Source organism: Calypte anna, chromosome 14, assembly GCF_003957555.1.
Source record: "Calypte anna isolate BGI_N300 chromosome 14, bCalAnn1_v1.p, whole genome shotgun sequence".
NCBI lineage: Eukaryota > Metazoa > Chordata > Aves > Apodiformes > Trochilidae > Calypte > Calypte anna.
The window spans coordinates 11,657,180-11,677,357 of NC_044260.1; the positions used below are offsets into that span (position 1 = coordinate 11,657,180).

The window sequence follows — 20,178 nt, forward strand, 5'->3', positions numbered from 1 at the left end:
AGGTTAAAATATTAGCTCAAACACTACAGAAAAAGTGTGTATCCTGTAATGAAGCTGTTTTTTTAGTGTTTTAATAAATCTGAGGGAAAAATAACCCAGCCAGAATTGTATGTCTTAGCTTCAGGCCTTTTTCCAAGTACACCAAAGAGTCGAGAAGCTGAGGTGAAAACTCCTGAGCTGACACTATTTTCAAGTACAGCTTTAATCTGCTCAGGTGCTGCTTTGTCTTTCTCTGTGAGTCACAGTTTCTGAAAAGCATCTCTGTCCCCTTTGGGTAGGAGCTTGGCTGAAAGTCAAACTACACCCCTACTGCACAATGGAGACTTTTCCTAACCCAAAGCTTTTGCATTTCACTGCATCCCAGGGTGATGTAGGCTCAAGCTGCCACTGACAACAAGCAGGACTAAACCTCCCAGCCACAGAATTGTTGGGGTTGGGCAGGGACCTCATCCCTGCTTAACCTGAACCACTTTGAGCCAGTGAAGGTTCTTCCTCATTATAAAGCTTCTTTTCCAACCTTCCCAGGGTCAAGCTACTCAGAACCAGTCAGGATACAAATGTCTTTCCTGGCACAAGCAGGACTGAGATATGAAGCCCAACAAACGTGACCAAGGTTTTGCTCACCTCGAAGCCTCTTGCCCTGCCCCACCTGGGTGTATTTATAAAGTCACTCTCTCACTTTTCATGCCAGCCCATCCTTCTGGCTTCATTTTTTTTTTTCATTTTTTTTTTTTTACCTGCTTTGTGACTTGCTTCAAAACTTGGGCTTAAGTTTTAAGGGTGTATAGGAGGGTGTAGGAGGAGATTTTTAAAATCTGGATGTTTGTTTTCCTTTAACAGAAGCTTATTTCTCTACTATGCTGATACATAAAGGAATTCCAGCTTTGTTTCTCCTAACCACAGCACAGCACGGGCTCAAGCCTTTAAGGCATGGCACATTTTCAGCACTTCAGTGTAGCTGTTCAGTTCTTACACCTCTCCAGGAGTGTCATTCCCTGCACCAACCCCTCCCAACAGCAGATGAGCACCTACCACGTGCTGACAGCCAGGAGACACTGGAGCCCTTGCTACGGGCATGTCCTACACTGAGCCCTGGGAGGTAAGGGGCTCTCTCCATCCCTCCTGTTGTTCTGACAAGAAGCCTGCTGTGTGATCTTCCCTGTATTTTTAGCAGAGCACTCAGAGCTGCCAAGGTTATAAATAGCTGGGGGTGGGGGCAGGGGCGGTGCAGGGATGGCAGTGAGGCCCTTCCTGCATCTGTACACTCTGTACCGGATGGCAAGAGCTCACTCAATTGGCCCCCACTACAAAGTCCAGATGTCAAGTCAGGTTTGTTGGCTTGCAGCTCAGCACCCTTCCCCCCCCCTCCTTCCTCTTCTCCAGCCAGGTGACTCCTGAAAAAGGTCCCAGCAGTGCCTACACACATCCAGCTGGCAAGAGTATGACATAAAGGTTGTTTCTTCTACCCTTTGGCTAGGAAGGGTCAGCTGTGAGTTTCTTCTTCAGGTTCTCCATGAGTAGCAGGCTCTGCAAGGCCAGCCTCCTGCAGTCCCCATCTGGATCTTTCTCCACCACATCTGTAAAAGAAGTTGCCACTGTTAGCTGGAAAAAATGGGAAAACTGCTTCACTTAACACTGACCATCACCAAATGCAACAGAAAATGCAAATGAGTCTGAGCTGGACATCAGCACTCACAGGAATTAGGTTAGACCAGAAGGCAAAGGTGGCCAAACTTGCTTAGCTTAAGCAGCAGGAGTCTGTCTGTGCCCTGACACTGTCACATGTCATAATGCTCAGATCATTCATGCAGCAGAAACAAGGAGTCAGTTGGGTTGAACCTCTACAGAAAGTGACTTTGTGTTCCATGGAATAACCTCCAGGCCACAAGTTGTACATGACATTTCTTCACCCAATGAGTCTGAGTACTGTTGACAACGACAAATCCACTGACTCAGAAGCCTAAATCTGCACCCTGCCTGTAGTGAAATGAGGCAGCCAGGTGCCACTAATTGCCTTTTATTGGCCCCCTAATCCTGCTCATGCACAGTGGGGGCCCACCCTAATCAGGCACAGGTGGGCTTAACACAAGCTCATGCCCACTCCCTGGCAATTAGTGGCACCTGGTTGCCTCATTTCACTACACCTGCCAATTCCTGCAACCTCAACAAATGGTCCAGGGTCCCTCCTGAGCTTTGTGGTCACACTGCCCTCCAGAGGGGGGGAACCAGATTCCCACATACTCTTCCATCCCGAGATAACAGCTGGGCTGAGAAACCAGCAGATCCTTCAGGCTTCTTGCAGCATGTTAAGGGAGGGCACGAAGCTGCTTCCAGCAGCTGTTATTCCAGGGGTCCTTAGTGGGCCTGCAAAGTAAAAACCAGGATGCACGCAGGATGTGTGAGCAGGGGGAGCCTGGCAGAGCAGTGAGGCTGTGTGAGGATATCCTGTACGCACAGCCCTGTGCTGGGAGCCCGGCACTGTCAGCCCAAACACATGACTCATCCACAGGGACCTGGGCTATTTTTAACCTCAGGGAGAGCTTCACCATGGTGCTTCCATACTCCCCCCTACAGAAGGCAGAAAAAGCTGGGGGGGAAGCTACAAGACAGAGCAGTACAAGTTCAAAAGCCAAGAGGTTGCTGCTGGCACTGTTTCTAATTGCCACGAACATGGACCTTGAAATGCTGGCACTGCAAGGGAGGACAGGGCACCAGAGCCTCACATAAACCAAACTCACCTATGACTTAGCTCTACAGCACTTGCAAGGGGTGGGGAATTCCCTCAAAGGCAGCTGCTGAGGAATCAGAGGAACTGTTTCCTAGAAATGTTTAGGTATTCCCTCCCCTGAGAAAGATTAGGCTCCTCAGCAGCAGCTCCAAGGTGGATCCCAGCCTCTCTCCCCAGCTGAAACCTCACAAAGCATCTACCAAGTGGCCAGTCCAGTTTCTTACACTACAAACACTTTCTGTTGGGGAATATGCTGAGTTACAGCCTGCAGGTTGAAGCAGGAACAGGCAGTCCCTCAGACCCTGAGGGACAGCAGCCTGCTGGGACACTAACAAACTGGGGCAGATTTGTGGATTTCCACTAAACACTTGGTGAGTAACATTTTCTGGCCCCCTGTTCCTCACTGTGTGTGAACCATAGCAGGAGAAATGCAGATGCTTCAAGCCAAAATCCAAAGCAGGGACTTCTCTGGGCCATTAGGCACACTGGTAGGAAGCTTGCATGTCCTTCTTCCCAGCTAGAGCAGCAGAGCTAATACCTGACACCTCTTCCAAGCCTTTTCCACAGGAACAGCAAGGCTGCTAGCTCAGAACCATGATTTGGTCCCAAAAGTTGGTCTCTAGAGACTGACTTCACCTGCTGGAGGAACCCAGAGCTTCCCTGAAGTTTCTTCCACCAGCAACCTTACAACAAAGAGCAAAGGTGTAGCCCAGGAAGCTGTTGTGTTTCAGAAAGCAGCTGTGGAAGGATGAGCCAGTTTGAAACTGCACTGCAACTGTATCTGACCAGACGTGGAGCTGAGTTGGGTCTTCACAGTTTCTGAATGGCTCCTAGAACAAACTTCCCCTTTGCTATACACACCAGGACCCACTGTGCAGCGTTCATTGGATATTACACTGCCTGCAGGCATCAAAAGATGCTCAGAGCTCTGTCGTCCTCTTCCTTCCAAACAGAACTCATTAAAAACCAATCAGGCAGCTCCTCATGCTGAAAACACATTTGTAACATTCCTGGAAAGGCTTTACTTGGCAACAGCAGTGTTAACTGCAGAGCCAGGCAGATTCCTCAGAGCAAACCAAGCCATGGGAAAAAAAATCAAGTGCTCAGCCCCACAAGGAAGTTCTTTTCCTTTTGGAAGGCACAGAGCCCCACAGCCTGCAAGGATCAGAGGCTGCAGGGCCAGTGCTGCTTCCCGACTGCTCCCCGTGGGAAGTCAGCTCACCAAGAGTCAGGATGGTGAAGGAAACCATCCCAGGGAGCCTCTGAAGGACACAGCATTATTTCCTCTTGCACTTCCAGCATGCTGCCATGCCCGACCACCAGTATGGGCAGTTCCAGACTCCCAGAACCCCAGAGCTTCTGTTGTGATGTGTTGGGTGCAGCACACCAAGTCCTTTGCTGTCATTCACAGGCTGCTCTTTCCATCAGCAAGAGGATGTCAGGAGATGGGGCCATGCTCCTCTGCCTTCTGTTTTTAGCACTGATGAACCTCATCTTCTGTGCACATGGTGTGAACGGGCCAGACAAGCCTTGGGAGTTACTGCTGCTCAAAGTCACTGCCTGGATGTTATATGCATGATGAAAATCCTTGCTGCAGCTTCACAGGGTGGATGGGTGGATGCTCAGACAGAGAAAGGGGGCACAGAGCCCAGCACAAAGCCACAAAGATCAAAGGAGTGGAACATCTCCTGGTGAGGAAAGGCTGAGGGAGCTGGGGCTCTGCAGCTTGGAGGAGAGCAGAATAACCTCTCATGTTGTTCACATGTTGATAAATAAGTAAGGGGTGAGTGCCAGGAGGATGGAGCCAGGATCTTCTCAGGGGTGACCAATGATAGGACAGGGGGTAACGGGTACAAGTTGGAGCAGAGGAGGTTTCATGGAAACATCAGGAGAAGCTTTTTATTTTTGAGGGTGAGGGAGCCCTGGCCCAGGCTGCCCAGGGAGGTTGTGGAGTCTCCTTCTCTGGAGCCTTTCCAAACCCCCCTGGATGTGTTCTGTGTGTCCTGCCCTGGGGGATCCTGCTGGGGCAGGGGGGTTGGACTGAATGATCTCCAGAGGTCCCTTCCAACCCTGATATTCTGTGATTTGGGGAGTTTTTGGTTGGCCTGTAGGGGTGAGGACAGTCACACACAGTGGGGGCTGATATTTGCCCTAAACTCAGGAGCAAGCAATCAATCGACTTCTCATGGAAATCTCTGGTGCTCAGTGCCAGGACATCACTGATACCATCACAACAAGAGATGCTGCAAAAAGGCTGCACCACTAACCAGAAAAACTGTCCCTCCACCCACCATCTTACCTCCCAGCCAGGACTGAGCCTCCAAGAGCTCTTCTGTCATGTCTTCCAGAAGATGCTCCTTAGGGACACTGAGGAGCACAGAGGAGACACAGGACAGCAGACCCTGGCGCACATACCTGGTGGAGAAAGATGTAACTGGTCAGAGGTTGCTGCTTCATGCTCTGCCTTGATTTCCTCACCTCAGGGGTTCTCCAGTTTCCAGTGTTCGTGACTGGAAGGACTTGTGCAATATTCCCAAAGATTAGGAGAGTAAGCAAGTGTGCACCAGCTGGCAGAATGCCCACCTGCCCAGAGCCCTGGCCATGCTGTGGTGCAGGGACTCCAGCACAATTCACATTCCTGGACCAGTCTGAGATCAAAACAGAACTTGGAGGTTTACAGCATTTTGCCTTCATGCTTTAATTGCTTCTGAACTCCCCAAGTAAACAAAGATGAAACTGCCACATGGAGAGCTGAGCAAGAAATCTGTCATGATTTCCATAGGTAATGACTTGACCTGCACACAGTTGCCAGGTCCATGTGTAGTTCTGACATGAAAGCAATGGCTTCATTCCCTGCTTGTGCAGTCAGACATCAGAAGACAAGGCTGGAGGAGAGCACAGAGTTAATGCTCTAAGTCCCTGACATCCTCAGTCGGGTGCACAAACCCTGACTGGGGCCTGGCTCACACCTGATCTTTAGACATGAAAAGAGACAACTACAACTCACGAGTCAGTGTGGAAACGCAGAGCCCAGACAAACTCCAGCAGTGCCTTCCCCATCACAGTCACTGCCTGCAAAACAGGGTGAGGACAGAAACACTGAGTACCTTCACAGCCCCTGTAGAACTGGACCTTGAGGTACACTGTGGTGAGCACCATGGCTACAATTAACTTTATTTTACAGATGAGGAAACTTTAGAAGTTCGGCAGAAATGATAAGCCCAACTTCCCAAAGATGTTCATAAGTTCTTCCACCAGAAGCAGCAAAAGATAGTGCAGGGGTGTCTGAATGAATCACGGCCCCTTTCTGACCTTTTTTTCTCAGCCCTTTTCATAACTTCTTAGCACAGGAGACTCAAACTTGCTGCCAACCTGTGTGGCAGGCCCCAGAGCACCCTGCTGTTCCCAGGCTGGAAGCCCCTCCCTTCATCACAGATTACAGAATCATTCTGCTTGGAAAAAAACCCATCAAGATCATCGAGTGCAACCATGACTTGCTACCTGCAAGCTCATGCAGCCTTTCTTACCAGAGTGTTGATGGCCAAGCACATCAGGATTGATAAAGTGTGGACCAGTCTTCCAAGAACAAGGTGATCTTCCCCCAAAAGATCAAACGTTGTCAGAGGCCTGCAAGTGCAAGATTGAGAGTGCTGTAGCAGTGAGAAAGCTGATCTGAGCATTTGTGGGACAGTCAAGGGGGTTATGCAGCCTGAATCCCTACAGCACCACTCACTGCACAGTCATTCCCAGCTCTGTCCTCTCATCTCTGCTCCCAGCCCAGTGATACCCTCTGCTCTCCCCACAGGTATCTCTTACCTGACAAGCTTTACTTAGAAAGAAGGGCAAGCAAAAGCCAGCACCACTGCCACTGAAACCAACCATGAGGGCTGGGATTACAAGAATCCTGATTCTCATGAATCAATTACTCAGCCTTCCTTAGCTAAGTAAAGACCTCAGTGACTGACAGGAAACTGTGTGCTGTGTCCATGTGGTCACAAGGAGCAGCCCAAGGGACAGCCCCAAACCCTGAGGCAGAGTTAACTTTGGTTCAAGACTGCAGCCTGAGCTCTGCAGCTTTCTGTGAACCTCCCAAGATGGAGAAGCAACCCAGACAAACTGGTTTGGTGCTGCCAGAGTTGTCCACCTGGGTACCTGCTGACAGGTTACTCATCATGCATCTTCACTTCTGCAGCACCTTACATTCTCCTGCCCAACAAGAGTTCAAAAGATAAGTCTAGGAGATGGCAAACCCCTCCCCTCCAAGCTTTATGCACGAGCCAGGTGTTGGTACAGTGTCACTGGACTCCCACACAGCTTCTGGGCTTCAGCCCTGCACAGATGCCAGCAGAAGCAGCAGCAAGGTTGACTCCAGCAGTTGCCACCACCACATCCCCAGGTGACTCACCTGTCAAAGTGCTGAATCAATGGGAAAAAGAAATGCCCAGCGACAGAATTGAACTCATTTGGCCTGGAATCCAGTTTCACTTGAGACTGACCCTGTCCAAGAGAAAAACGAAGTTTAGACACAAGGTGCAGCCTCTGGTCCTCCCACTTCACTGGGCACTGTCTGGACTAAGAATTCCTTGTGGATTCATTGTCAGCTACTGCTTGCTTGTACATCTCTGGTCATTAGTTTCCAGACAGGATTGCTCACTTCCCACTTCAGATCCTCTCACACACTGAAGTATTTTGGTACAATACAGCTCAGAACTGATGCATTAGATATAAGAAACAACAACGTGCAAGGGATAAAGGAATTCTGGAAAGCAAGTTCTCCAGGATGAACCAGAAGGGAGATTTGGGAACTAGGAAACTGGCACCAGTTTATTTCCCAGAAAAATAGGAAGGCTGAGAGAGTCCAGTCTGGAGGAAGCCAGACTGATAAAGGAAGTTCTCAGATCCATCAGGTGCAGCCACAGCTCCCCGCAGCGGCCAGACCAGCTCAGAACAAGCACAAAACAGCAACCACAATCCCTCAATGCAAACTGGTCAAGTTGCATTTTTCAGCTTCTCCCAACAAGGGGAGGATCACAGGAACAGTACTCTGCACTGAAAGATGCAGCCAGATACCAAGATGAATTAATATCTGGAGTTACAGAGCCTTTCCTTTGGGTTGGGCTTAATTTGACAGAATTTAATTTGACAGAAATTTTCCTGGGCATCCTGGGCATCTTTCTGACTAGAACTACAACATCTTCTAGTGTCCCTGTTTCTGACATGAGTTTGTGTCCTGGCCTCACCGTAGCAAATCTCCGAGTCTTGCTTTTGATCCTCTCATCAACAATTTTTCTCCAGTCCTTAGAGCTGTCACTTTCAGGGAGGAGATGGATACAAGGTTTTTGGGCATCAGAATGCTTGGTCTTCCCATGGGATTTGGGATAGGACAGCTCCTGAGCTGCCAAAACCAATACCTAGATGAAAAAAAGGGAAGTCCTGTTAAAAAGGGGTAATCCCTAGGAAACAGAGTTACCAGCACCAAAACTGATAGGAACAGCAAGGCAGAAAGGCACAACAGGTTTACAATTATGAACAGCAAGGGGATGAACCCCCAACCACCCAACTGGCTGTGAGGAACTGACCAACCACTTATCAATGAGCCCTGGAGCAGTGGCTCTTCCTTCAGAGACAATGAGTGAAATGACACAGGAGGAGTCCCAAATGACCACAGGATTTTTGCATTTTGTGGGGAAGGATCCCTGTGTAAGTGGAGTGTAGCAGGGCTACAAACCAGAGGAGACCAGGCACAAATACAAAAAGAGGAGACTCCCATGCCTCAGCCTCCACTCAGGTAACTTCCCTGCACCTCAGGGAACCAGCACTGGTGGAGCAAAGACCTGAGGAAAGCAGGAGGGGAGCACTCACATCGAGAATGTCCATGCGCTGGCGAAGGCTGTAGTTCAGGGAGTAGAACTGGGAGGTCAAGTACTTGGCTACCTGTAGGGAAAAATCATGGTGAAGTGAACACCATGCCAGGGTGGACACAGCCTTCCCATCAATTCTAAAGGCACTCAAGTTCAGAAGTCCAGTTTGCTGTTAATTAACAGCAAGCCTCCAAGAGAAGGGAAGAGACACACTGTGCAAATAGGGAAACTCACCCACTGCCAGATGCCCACAGAGGAGTTAAATGACAAGTGGACTTGTTCCTAAACAGCCACTTTGCTGCCTTATCACAGCCTTTCGATATGTAAAGGGGGCTTTTAAGAAAGATGGAAAGAGATTTTTGCCCACAGCCTCTACTGATAGGATGAGGGGTAAATATTTTAAACTGACAAAGGACAGATGCAGGTCACAGAATCACAGAATCACTGAGGCTGGGAAAGACCTCTGAGATCATCAGGTCCAGCCCATGACCTCACCCCAACACACTGGCCAGACCATGGCACTCAGTGCCACATCCATTCCCTCCTTAAACACCTCCAGGGATGGTGACTCCATCACTTCCCTGGGCAGCCCATCCCAATTCCTCTCCATGAGGAAGCAATCCCTCCTGTTCTTTCATTCATCCATTGCTGATCCTTCAGTACCCAGCTTGTCTCTGCATAAATGCTGTCACCCATGAACCAGCTACTCTGCTGCACTCTGAAAGCTGCTCCTGTCAAGCTAGAAAGAGACTTCAGCTGCTTAGATTTTTGCCTGTTGTCTCAACTAGAAAAAGGAAAGCAGTAACAGGAACTCACAGGGATTGGATCTGTGGTTAAAACAGCAACTTGAGCTCTCTGACGGAGCTCTACAAAGCCTTCAATGCAGGTCTTCTCCTCCAGATGCAGAAGGATTTTTGCCAGCTCCACACTGACCTGCTCAGAAGATGAAAAATAGGAATCAAATCCCTGAAAGTGTTTTCTTGCTCACAGGATTTACACATCATTTTGAATGTTTAAGCATAGACAGTGAGGCTGTAGAATACAGGCAACGTGTCTGTTAGGTAGAAGGGAGAAAAAAATCATGAAGCTAAATGTCACCAAGACAGATTTCTCAGAACACTGAAAAACCTCTATGCTGATGGGTCTGCCCACATTCACTTGGCTATATGGACAAGTGATGGCATCATGAGAGAGGAGGATATAGCTAGTAACCATCTGCTTCATATCCAGGAGATAAAACTAACATGTTAAAGGGTGCAGTACCACACCCAGAGTCCATCCAGCTCAGTAACACATCTGACAGCAGCAGATTGTACACTGCTGCCAGGCCACACCCCTTCAAGTGCTCACTAACAAGTGGTGGTGACATCATGCTGGAACACAATATGCTTGTACCAGCAAACAGAACAAGTAATGTAATCCCATGTAATTCTGAATAATTTGATGTAATTCCCTTTTTTTGGAGGGGGAATAACAAATTCAATTAAAAAATCAATTCAATTAAAAATTTAAATCAATTAAGTCTAGGGAATTCATGGCTACTCTGTAAGCTGCATTACAGAATTTTTTTCTGCCCAGCACAAAGCCTGGAGCTCCCACACATTTCTGGCAAGCTCTGCCTGCAAAGCATTTGTCAGTGCTGGAGCTGCTAAATGCCATTCTGCTGCCAGCACCTTTGTTCCTTTGTGCTCTCCAGCCTCACCTCCAAAGCAACCATTTCCTTCCATTTTTCTTCCCAAGTGGACAAGCTGCACACTGACCTGGCCTGCTGGCATTTTCAGTCTCCTCACAAGGGGATGATCCTGTGTTACAGGATCTGGTGACTGAGCTCGTAGTGCCTCACCTCTCTTGTTGCTGCTGGATTCTTCCGAACCAAGCTCTCAAGAGCCTTGATTGTAGCTTCCCATTTGTCCACATCTTCAGATCCTGTGAGGACTGCAGGTAATCCAAACAAAAACCCAACAAAAGCTATCAGCAGAATGGCCTGTGCTTGCATACCACCCCCAGGGTTTTTCTGTCCTGTCACAGGCAGATACCACTGACCCAGCACATGACCACCATTACTCAGAAGTCACAGTTCAGCACTTGAGCACAGATTGCTGAAATCCTGCACCTTCTTCAAATTAGCTTAGAAAAAATAAACCTACAGAGAAACCACTCTCCCAAACCCAGTAAGAAACAGATGAAGGCTCAGCCCAGGATCTCCTACCTTCAATACAGTCTCGGATATACACAGGAGCCTTGGTCTTTAGTTCTTTATCATCTGACATGTCATAAGGGATGAGGTCATCATCACTGTAAAATACATAAAGGCAGGAGTTACTCTGTGGAGCATAGACAGTCTTCCTTTCCACAGCTGCCCACAAAACAGAGAAAGAACCAGCACATCCATTGCTGCAACACCATCAATCTTGCATCACCCAGCAGCACTGTGGGAGCTCAGGCTGAGAGGGTTCCTCTCTCTGGAGTCTTCAGCACAGGAGAGAGATGGACCTGTGGGGGTCCTGGATCTGTGGGAGATCCAGAGGAGGCCACACAGATGATGAGAGGGCTGGAGCATCTCTGCCATGGAGACAGGATGAGAGAGTTGGGGGGGTTTAGCCTGGAGAAGGCTGTGGGGAGACCTTATTGTGGCCTTGCAATACATAGAGCTTATGAGGAAGATGGGGACAGACTTCTGAGCAGTAGGACAAGGAGTGATGATGTAAACTGAAAGAGGGGAGACTCAAGCTAGATGGAAGGGAGAAAACATTTACACTGAGGGGGTGAGACACTGGCCCAGGTTGCCCAAAGAGATGGGAGATGCCCCATCCCTGGAAACATTCCAGGTCAGGTTACCCTGGGCTCTGTGCAACCTGATGTAGTTGAAGATGTCCCTGCTCACTGCAGGGGGGTTGGACTTAGCTGGCCTTTACAGGTTCCTTCTGACCCAAACCATTCTGTGATTCTATGATTCTCTAAGTTAAATGGAATAAACACAATGGTTGTACATTATGCAGCTTGACACACTTGTGTGCAACTTTCTACACAAAGTTCTGCTCTGCTGCAAGCTGCTTGGCTGAACAAGGTCAGGAAGCACAAGATTTGCCAAGAAATGCAGCTACCAGTAGCTCCCTCCTCACCATATCTGCTCTTTAAAACCTGACATTATTTTGCATTTCCTGCTGGTTTCTCCCCCCATACCTGTCCAGCTCAGTATCTGACACCTCAGCTGGCACTGCAGGGGCTGCTGCAGGTGAGTTCTTGTTACTTCCCAATACCACGGGCAGTGCAGCTTCTGCTTTCTCATCCCTCCTGTGAGGAACAACAAATATCAAACCAATAAAGTAACAGACTTCATTCACAAGCAGGAAACCACCCACACCATCAACCCTTGCTGCCTAAACAGAATGGCAGGGAATTATTTCTGCTGCAGGCTCTTGCCCAGCTTGGCCTACACAAGAAACAAAGTCCTGAGAAGGAGAATGGGATGAGGGAAGGAGAGAAACAGAATCTCTTAACAGAAGGACAACAGATAACAACAAATGAACACATCTGCTGCACTAAATTATACCTAGGACTGCCAAGGCAAGGCTGACCTGTGATCCTTGGATCACACTGCCCTGCACATATTTGGAGCTATGAATGAAGCTGAACAAATGGGGAAGAAACATCTTTAACCACAGCTAGTGGGCCACATACAACAAGGAGAACTTTTTTTCTTTTTCTGTACCTATTTTTGTGGACTTTGATACATCCTTTCAGTTCTCTGCTTTTCAAATACTGTCTGTGCTGACTGAATGTCCCTAAAACAGGAGCAATAAATCTGCCTTTCACTGAAGTGCTGGACAGCTTCATTTCCTAACATAAAGTGCTTCCTTCAGCTGCTGATAAAACTAAGTGCTCCACAGAGGCTCCACCCATGCTGTGGAAGTGGAAGCACCAAGGGGACAGCCTTTAGACTGACAGCTTTTTGTTACTGATGAATGGGCTGGGGGCATATGGCCCAAATGCCAGATTTTCCCAAATATGAACAGAAATTCCCATTTTATTCTACCCAGGGGCACGCAAGACCCACAGAAACTGCAGCATGGCTTAGCCACAGGCAGCTGTCAAGCAGTTCCAATACACACTAGCATTTGAATTATCAATTTAACATCACTACACTGCCTTGTAAGAATAAGGTGCTTGAGAATATGCAAGACATCTTGAATACTGCACACAGTTCTAATGTGTAACTCAAAACAAAAGCTATGGAGAAAAGAATTGGCATGGAGATGAACAGCAGCAATGTCTTTCTTACTCATCATCTGGAAGCCTGGGGACAACAGAGAGTGGTGGAGTCTGTACCAGAAGGGACTTCAGTTCTCTTGTTTCATCATCTTCTTCATACTAGAAAATTAAAATAACTGTTACTGCACTCTGTTTCACTGCAAGCACACCCAGCATTCAGAATTTGATCCTTCTGCAGTGTGCAAATGAAGGCTGAATCATGAGTAGATTAACCCACACAAATCCCATTTGTTTCTCTCTCCTGCCAGCAGTGATGTATTTATGCTCTATAGCACCCTGTAATCTCTGTCCCTATATTTAACAGTAGTACTTGACCTGACCTTGACCAAATGTTATTTACAAACTCTAAAGCATTTAATAAATGGCAATGCAGCATCAGGGATGATGCAGGTTTGTGAAGAATGAATGTCATTTAATCACATACTTCTTATATACTCTCCTGAACACAGGAGAGCATGATCCCCAAGTCAATCCTGAAAATGTCAATTTGGAGCAGCTCTTCCCACTGTTGAGGGACTGAATCTCACTACTGGTTTAGGTTTGAAGTTCTCTCTGAATTTCCATGGGTCAGATTCTGATTCCCTCCTGCATCCTGATAATCCTCTAGCAATCTCATTATCACCTGTTTACCCTGAGCTTTGTCATTAGATTGCTGAATACTGGACCCAGTTTGGGGCTCCTCAGTTCAAGACAGACAGGGATCTGCTGGGAAGAGCCCAAGGCAGAGCTATGAGGATGATGAGGGGACCTGAGCATCTCTCCTGTGAAGAAAGCTTGAGAGCCCAGGGGCTGTTCAGCCTTGAGAAGAGAAGGCTGAGAGGGGATCTGCTGAATGCCCATCAGTACCTGAGGGGTGGGGGGCAAGAGGAAGGGGCCAATCTCTTCTCAGTGGTGCCCAGTACAGCACAAGGAATAATGGGTTGAAGTTAGAACACAGGAGTTCCACCTCAACATGAGGAGAAACTTCCTGCCTATGAGGGTGAGGGAGCCCTGGCCCAGGCTGCCCAGGGAGGTTGTGGAGTCTCCTTCTCTGGAGCCTTTCCAAACCCCCCTGGATGTGTTCTGTGTGTCCTGCCCTGGGGGATCCTGCTGGGGCAGGGGGGTTGGACTGGATGATCTCCAGAGGTCCCTTCCAACCCTGAACATTCTATGGTTACACTCTCAAGGTCACTCCCACCCACCAGGCTATTTTCTATGTGATTGTTTTTTGTAAACATATATCGTCTCTTTTTGAAAGTGTTGCTACCTCTCCTTCTTTCCAGATAGTAACTGTTAGAACTTGCTGTAATACCCTGGATCATCTGCTTTAAGCTTTTATTTCCTCTAAGACCTGCAAACCAGACAAATTGTTATTATCAACCTCACCTGAAACTTCAAGACTGGCCCATCAGTGTTTATTTTTGAACTGATGCTCTCGGCCACAACCATTCCCAGACACCGTATTTGGGGCAGATTGCTGTCCAAGTGGCATTTCACACCCTCCAGCATGCTCATGAGCAGCTCTGAAACAAACCAAACAGTGCATGAAACAGTGACAGAAGCAAACATCCATCTGGATGCTGGTTCCCTGAGAGGGCAACTTTAGCCATGCACAGAATGATAGAATGGTTTGGGTTGGAAGGGACCTTAAAGCTCACCCACTGCCACACCCTGTCACAGGCAGGGACACCTCCCACCAGCCCAGGTTGCTCCAAGCCCCATCCAACCTGGGATGAGACACTGCCAGGGATGGGGCAGCCACAGCTTCTCTGGGAAACCTGGGCCAGGGGCTCACTCACCACCCAGTAATAGGCAGAAGAACAGGAAGGGCTCATGGAGCTGTGACTTCTTTCTGCAGTGGCAGTGTTGCCTTCAGCACCAAGGAAACCATGCTTAAACCATACTTTTTTGTGGGGTACAAAGACAGCAAAACATTAACAGTAAATTTGACATCTGGAATATTTCAATTTTCACCAAAAAAGGGATGGTAAGTCAAACCAATCTTCAGCTTGGTTTTAAAGTGCTTCAAAGCCACTTCAGTAAAACACTGTGTTTTGAGGGAGTTGCAAATTTGGAGCAGTACCATAGACATGCAGAGAGAAATTCAAGTAGGCTACCAGGTTTACAAAGATGAAGATTAAACAAACCTATCCTGCCTCTCCCACTGCCTCACCTTGTCTGCAGCTCTCAATTTCAGGCTCCTTCAGGTGGGAGAGGCAGATCAGGATGGCCTTGCTAATGTACAGCTGCTGCTCAGGTGGAGAGTGTTTCACAGCACTGCTGCTCCCCCAGGTCTCCAACAGTTCTTGCAGCACCTGAGTCAGGGAACTCAAGCTGGCTTAAAATTCATCTTTTCCTCACATAAATAATGTACATTTTTGAGATGTGCTTTCATACAGCACTTTGTGTTTTCTCACGACCCTTTGGTCTTCATCCATCCCAGTGGATTTTGCACTCCCTACAAATGGAGCTGAACTTTGTATTTCAGGGCCCAAAACCTACTCTGTGTTACCAACTGAGCACCACACCACCTTCATGTAATATACTGTTACATATCATTTTTGTTTTAATTTAAAAGTGCTAAATATGTCTGTTTCTCTTCCATAAGTACTACATGCAAAGAAATACATAACATGGTAAAAAAAAGAAAAAAACCCAAAACACAGCACATCAACCCAATATGACATTATCTCCACAGACAGGAGGATTTTCTCCATCCCATTTCCATCCCATTCCCACCTCACCAACAAGGTTACTCAACCTTACTTTGATCAACAAGGGACGCCGGAGGCTGTCCAGGGCCAGGTAGCCAAGGAGGTTCTGTAGCACTGCAGTCTGCAACAAAAACCACAAGTTGTGCTTTAAGAGGGTATAAAGCTGTCATCCAGCAATGACAAGTGTGTTATTTTTACTCTCTTGAACTTCTCTTTCTGAGGGACTGGTTGACAACGTTCACAGACAGAGAAGTCAGCAAGTTGAAAAAGCCAACCAAAGACACAGCTGCTGCTGCTGAAATACATGAAAAAAACCAAGACAACAATGCAGTGTGGTGTTTTTACCACCAAAACAAGATCAGCACAGTTCAAGGCAAACCTGGAACAAAGGAAGTTGAGGGAACATCCCTCATAACATTACAAGCCACAGTAAACTTCCTAATATCTTGTGACAAATGTAGGGGCACAGGAAAAAAGGAAAAAAGAAATCCCAGCCCTTTTCTCATCTCTCCAATCTAGTTCTTATCCTTGAGGGTGGGTCATGGCTTTTACACTCTCTCAGATTCTACACTAACTACATGTCTCCAGCTCCCCAGCACATTGAAATTATGTGCAAACAACCATTTGGTTCTGGAGAAAAAGAGCACAGTAATTCCACTCATTGCCAGAGGGAACACACAAATCCCATGATCTCAAAGCAACCATTCACCACTCCCTCTGCTTTACATTCAGCTGCTCGTGATGTGAAGAGCTGCACAGTTTAGGTACATGCAGAGAGGGTGAGCTGCAGAATGAAAAGTCAATCTTACCCCAGAACTCAGCTGAAAAACACATTGGCACTTGTGAAAAGCAGGGGTTAGCACAGCACTGCTCAAGGCTGAGTCCTTACCGTGTGCCCATACTGCAAGAGCAGCAGCTTCTGTGTCACCACAAACTGAGCTTTCTTGTTTTTCACTACCAGGTTCCCCAGCAACCTAGACAAGACATCTGCCCTGGTGAGACAGGTCAAAAGCAAAGCATTAGGAATCCATGCAGTTACTGCCATGCTGCTGCTTATCACAGGGAATGCTGGGGGCAGATCTTTGCATCAGAGTCTCTAAAGCACCTCTAAACTTTGAGAGTCAGTCAGTCAGTAATGACAAAGGATGTTTTCACTTGTTTTTTTCACTGGGTGTCACAACACAGAACTTGAAGCAATGGTGCATGTTTTACCTGAGAGGGAACAATCAGCTACCTTACCCCTGCTCAAGAAGTGGCACTGTAAGAAACTGTATCTGAAGGGGCTGCAGGAAGGCTGGAGAGGGACTGTTTGCAAGGGCCTGGAGTGGTAGGATGAGGGGCAATGGCTTTAAATTAGAGAAGAGCAGATTTAGACTGGGTGTTAGGAACAAGTTCTGTACCATGAGGGCAGTGGAACAATGGCACAGGTTGCCCAGGGAGGTGGTTGAGGCCTCATCCCTGGAGATGTTCAAGGTGAGGCTTGAGGAGGCTCTGAGCACCCTGATGTGGTTGAGGGTGTCCCTGCTGACTGCAGGGGGTTGGACTGGATGAGTTTTCTGGTCCCTTCCAACCCAAATCATTCTTTTATTCTATTCTATAATTCTATGAAACTGCCTACAGATACACACACACATGGCAGCACCTTTCAGAATCTGATTCTGAAAGTACTTGTAAAACAGTTCCAGTCTTTGCTCCGGATCAGGGAGGAAAGCAGAGTTCTTACCCAGCTGCTCTCTGCACAAACCCAAGGACCACGGCCTCCATCCAGCGTTCTGGCACGCACTCAACAAGGCGCCAGCATATCCTTTGCCAGATGCAGTCTGACCTGGTCAGATCTGTCAGGCGAGGTACCAAAACACCCAGGATTTCCTCTGAAGTGGGAAAGAAAACAGGGAAACATATCAGTTGGCCAGGCCTGATGCAATGGTACACAAAGTCAGCCTGAAAACTTCATGATCCTCACAAGATGAAAAAAATTCCATGTATAGTATGTACTAAACTGTTCCTATGGTAAGAGCTAAAACAAACTTGCAAGTATTCCTCATCACAGCAGACATTTCAGAATCTTTCATCTGCTTTGCCAGCCCTGTTGATTGCTTCTTCATTCAGAGGCTTCAAAGCTGCCCACAAGAGGGGTATTACACACAGGCAGTGATTTATGCTGGTCTCAGACTTCATGGCACTTTCAGACCTCTGAATGAAAATCACCAGTAGAGCATTTAATGGTTACGCCCCAAACGGTGGGATGAGGCTCATCAGTTTTTGAGAGCTCACATTCATGTGAGGTGATGGAAAAGCATCAACATCTATGCAGCTGAGGAGCCTCCGAAAGCAGCCAGCACAGCCCATCTCCCCTCCCCTGCACAACCCAACTCCACACCCTGCACAGCCCAACTCCTACACCCTGCACAACCCAACTCCACACCCTGCACAGCCCAACTCCCCTGCCCTGCACAACCCAACTCCACACCCTGCACAGCCCAACTCACACACCCTGCACAGCCCATCTCCTCTCCCCTGCACAGCCCAACTCACACACCCTGCACAGCCCAACTCCCCTGCCCTGCACAACCCAACTCCACACCCTACCCAGCCCAATTCCCCTGCCCTGGACAGCCCAACTCCCCTCCCCCCAAAGCATTTGTTGGTCAGCCTCCCTGTCCCTCAGCTGAAGAGCATCAGTCATCCTTCTGTACTAACAGAGTAAAAGCAACTTTCCCTTTCCCCAGACACCTCTGTATAACACTCACTTTGCCTGCCCTGGATGCACACCTTCCCCAGGACATGAGAAACAGAAGAGATGGAGCAATCCAAGCCAGCTAGGGTAAAACGGAGTCAAGTTTAACAAGAGCATCACCAGCACCCTCCCAGCCTCCCAGCGACCTTCAGAAGGAGCTGCAAGCACTCCTACAACTACTGAAGCCTGAGAAAACACAGATTAACTCCTCCTCCTCAAGCATCATCACCTCTTCCTCCCTCCACCATCTTCAGGCACTAAATGGCACCCAGAAGTATTTATACACAATGGTGAGAGCCAGAAGACTCAAGTCCCACTTCACAACAAACAACCAGTGGGTCATTCAGTCCTGTTTAAATCCTCCCTACTTCAGTGCAGACCAAGTGACCACAGGGAAGCTTTGGCACCAGATGATTCTATTTAACAGCTTGCAGGACTGCAGCTTTCCGTGGAATTCCACAAAGCCTCGGCCAGCCTTCTCACTCCTGCTATCTGAGGTTTTTAAGCACAACGAACTTCAGGCAGAGAGATGAAGGTGAAGCTCTCCCATGCCCACTCCCTGCATTTCAGCGAAGGGATCCACGCACAAAACACTTCAGAACTGAACATCTCACCTCGCAGAGAATCGGAGATCTTCTGCAGCACCTGGAGAATTGCATCCCCCAGGAGAGGAAAGTAGTTCTGTGGGAAGAACACGGCCGGGCCTTCCCCCTGGAGGCTGTTGCCGAGGTGGTCGGGCAGACACACGACCTTCCCCAGCAGAGCCTCCTGCAGCTCGGGAGGGCTGCTCTGTGCCTGCTGCTGGCAGAGCTCCCACAGCAGGGCCGGGAGCCCTCCCTCCCGCAGGAACTGCTCCAGCACCTCCAGAACCTCCCCGGGATGGCAGCTGGGACGGGGAGAGAGGAACTGAAGTTCAGTCCCTGCCCCTTTCAACCGCAGAAAAAACCCGCACCGTCATCCTGCTGCTGCGCTGGTGTCACCACCGCAACCCTGCAGCTTCATCCCACGGACTTCGAATCGAAAACCGAATTAAACCCGAGGAGATTTTAATTCCTTTGTACCTCCGCAGCTTCCTCAGCTCGCAGCCCCGTGTCCCCGGGACAGGCATCACTGCCGGGGAGCCGGGAGCGAGCCGGAAGGGGTTGGAAAGGCTCAGGACGGGGATGCTCGCCCTCACCCCGCCCCCCCCCTCCCCGCTCCTGAGGGCACCGAACCCTCCCCGGGGCCTCCCCAGCCCACCGTCCCGGTGACTCCCGCCTCCCTCCGGGCCGCCGGCACGGAGCCCCCGCCCGCTCACCGCGCCTGGACTGACTCCGGAGAGGAGGCGAGGGCTTCCAGCAGGACACAGAGCGCGGTGCCGGGCGGGCCCTGCAGGAAGCAGCTCCGCCACTCGACCCCGGGCCGAGCCTCACGGGGCGCCCGGGCCAGGCTCCGCAGGAAGGCGCCGTACAGCGCCCGCTCCCGCTCCCCGAGGGCGGCCGGGCCTCCCGCAGCCGCCAGGGCCTCCAGCACCGCGACCACCGCCCCCTCCACCTCCCGGGCCCGGTTCCGGTTCGGCTCCGCGCCCCCTCCCAGCGCCGACACCGCCTCCCGAACCGCTCGCGCCACCTCAGCCGCCATGGCCATGAGGGGAGCGGAGCAGCGACCGCACCGCTCCCGCCCCTGGGGGTAACCAATCAGCGGCGGCCTCGGTTGTGACGTCACGAAAAAGGAAAAAAAAGAGAAAAAGAAAAAAAGAAAAAAGAGAAAAAGAGGGAAGAGAAAAAAGAAAAAAAAGGAAAAAATAAAAGGAAAAAGAAAAGGAAAAGGCGGAAAGGAAAAGGCGGAAAGGAAAAGGCGGAAAGGAAAAGGCGGAAAGGAAAAGGCGGAAAGGAAAAGGCGGAAAGG

At 49.1% G+C, this 20,178-nt stretch overlaps 1 protein-coding gene across 1 annotated transcript; it reads right to left on the minus strand.

The window, feature by feature from the left end:
- Positions 1–51: 51 nt before the first annotated feature.
- On the minus strand, positions 52–19,911 carry TELO2 (telomere maintenance 2). The gene is made up of 20 exons (XM_030460037.1): positions 19,589–19,911; positions 18,906–19,177; positions 18,305–18,373; positions 17,278–17,425; positions 16,444–16,546; positions 15,607–15,675; positions 15,014–15,155; positions 14,227–14,363; positions 12,872–12,960; positions 11,773–11,883; positions 10,799–10,884; positions 10,433–10,524; positions 9,406–9,522; positions 8,591–8,662; positions 7,969–8,139; positions 7,134–7,225; positions 6,256–6,355; positions 5,736–5,800; positions 5,028–5,143; positions 52–1,577 (listed from the first exon to the last, which is right to left on the minus strand). The coding sequence occupies exons 1-20, from the start codon at positions 19,909–19,911 to the stop codon at positions 1,474–1,476; spliced, it is 2,478 nt and encodes an 825-aa protein (XP_030315897.1). The 3' UTR covers positions 52–1,473.
- Positions 19,912–20,178: the final 267 nt, after the last annotated feature.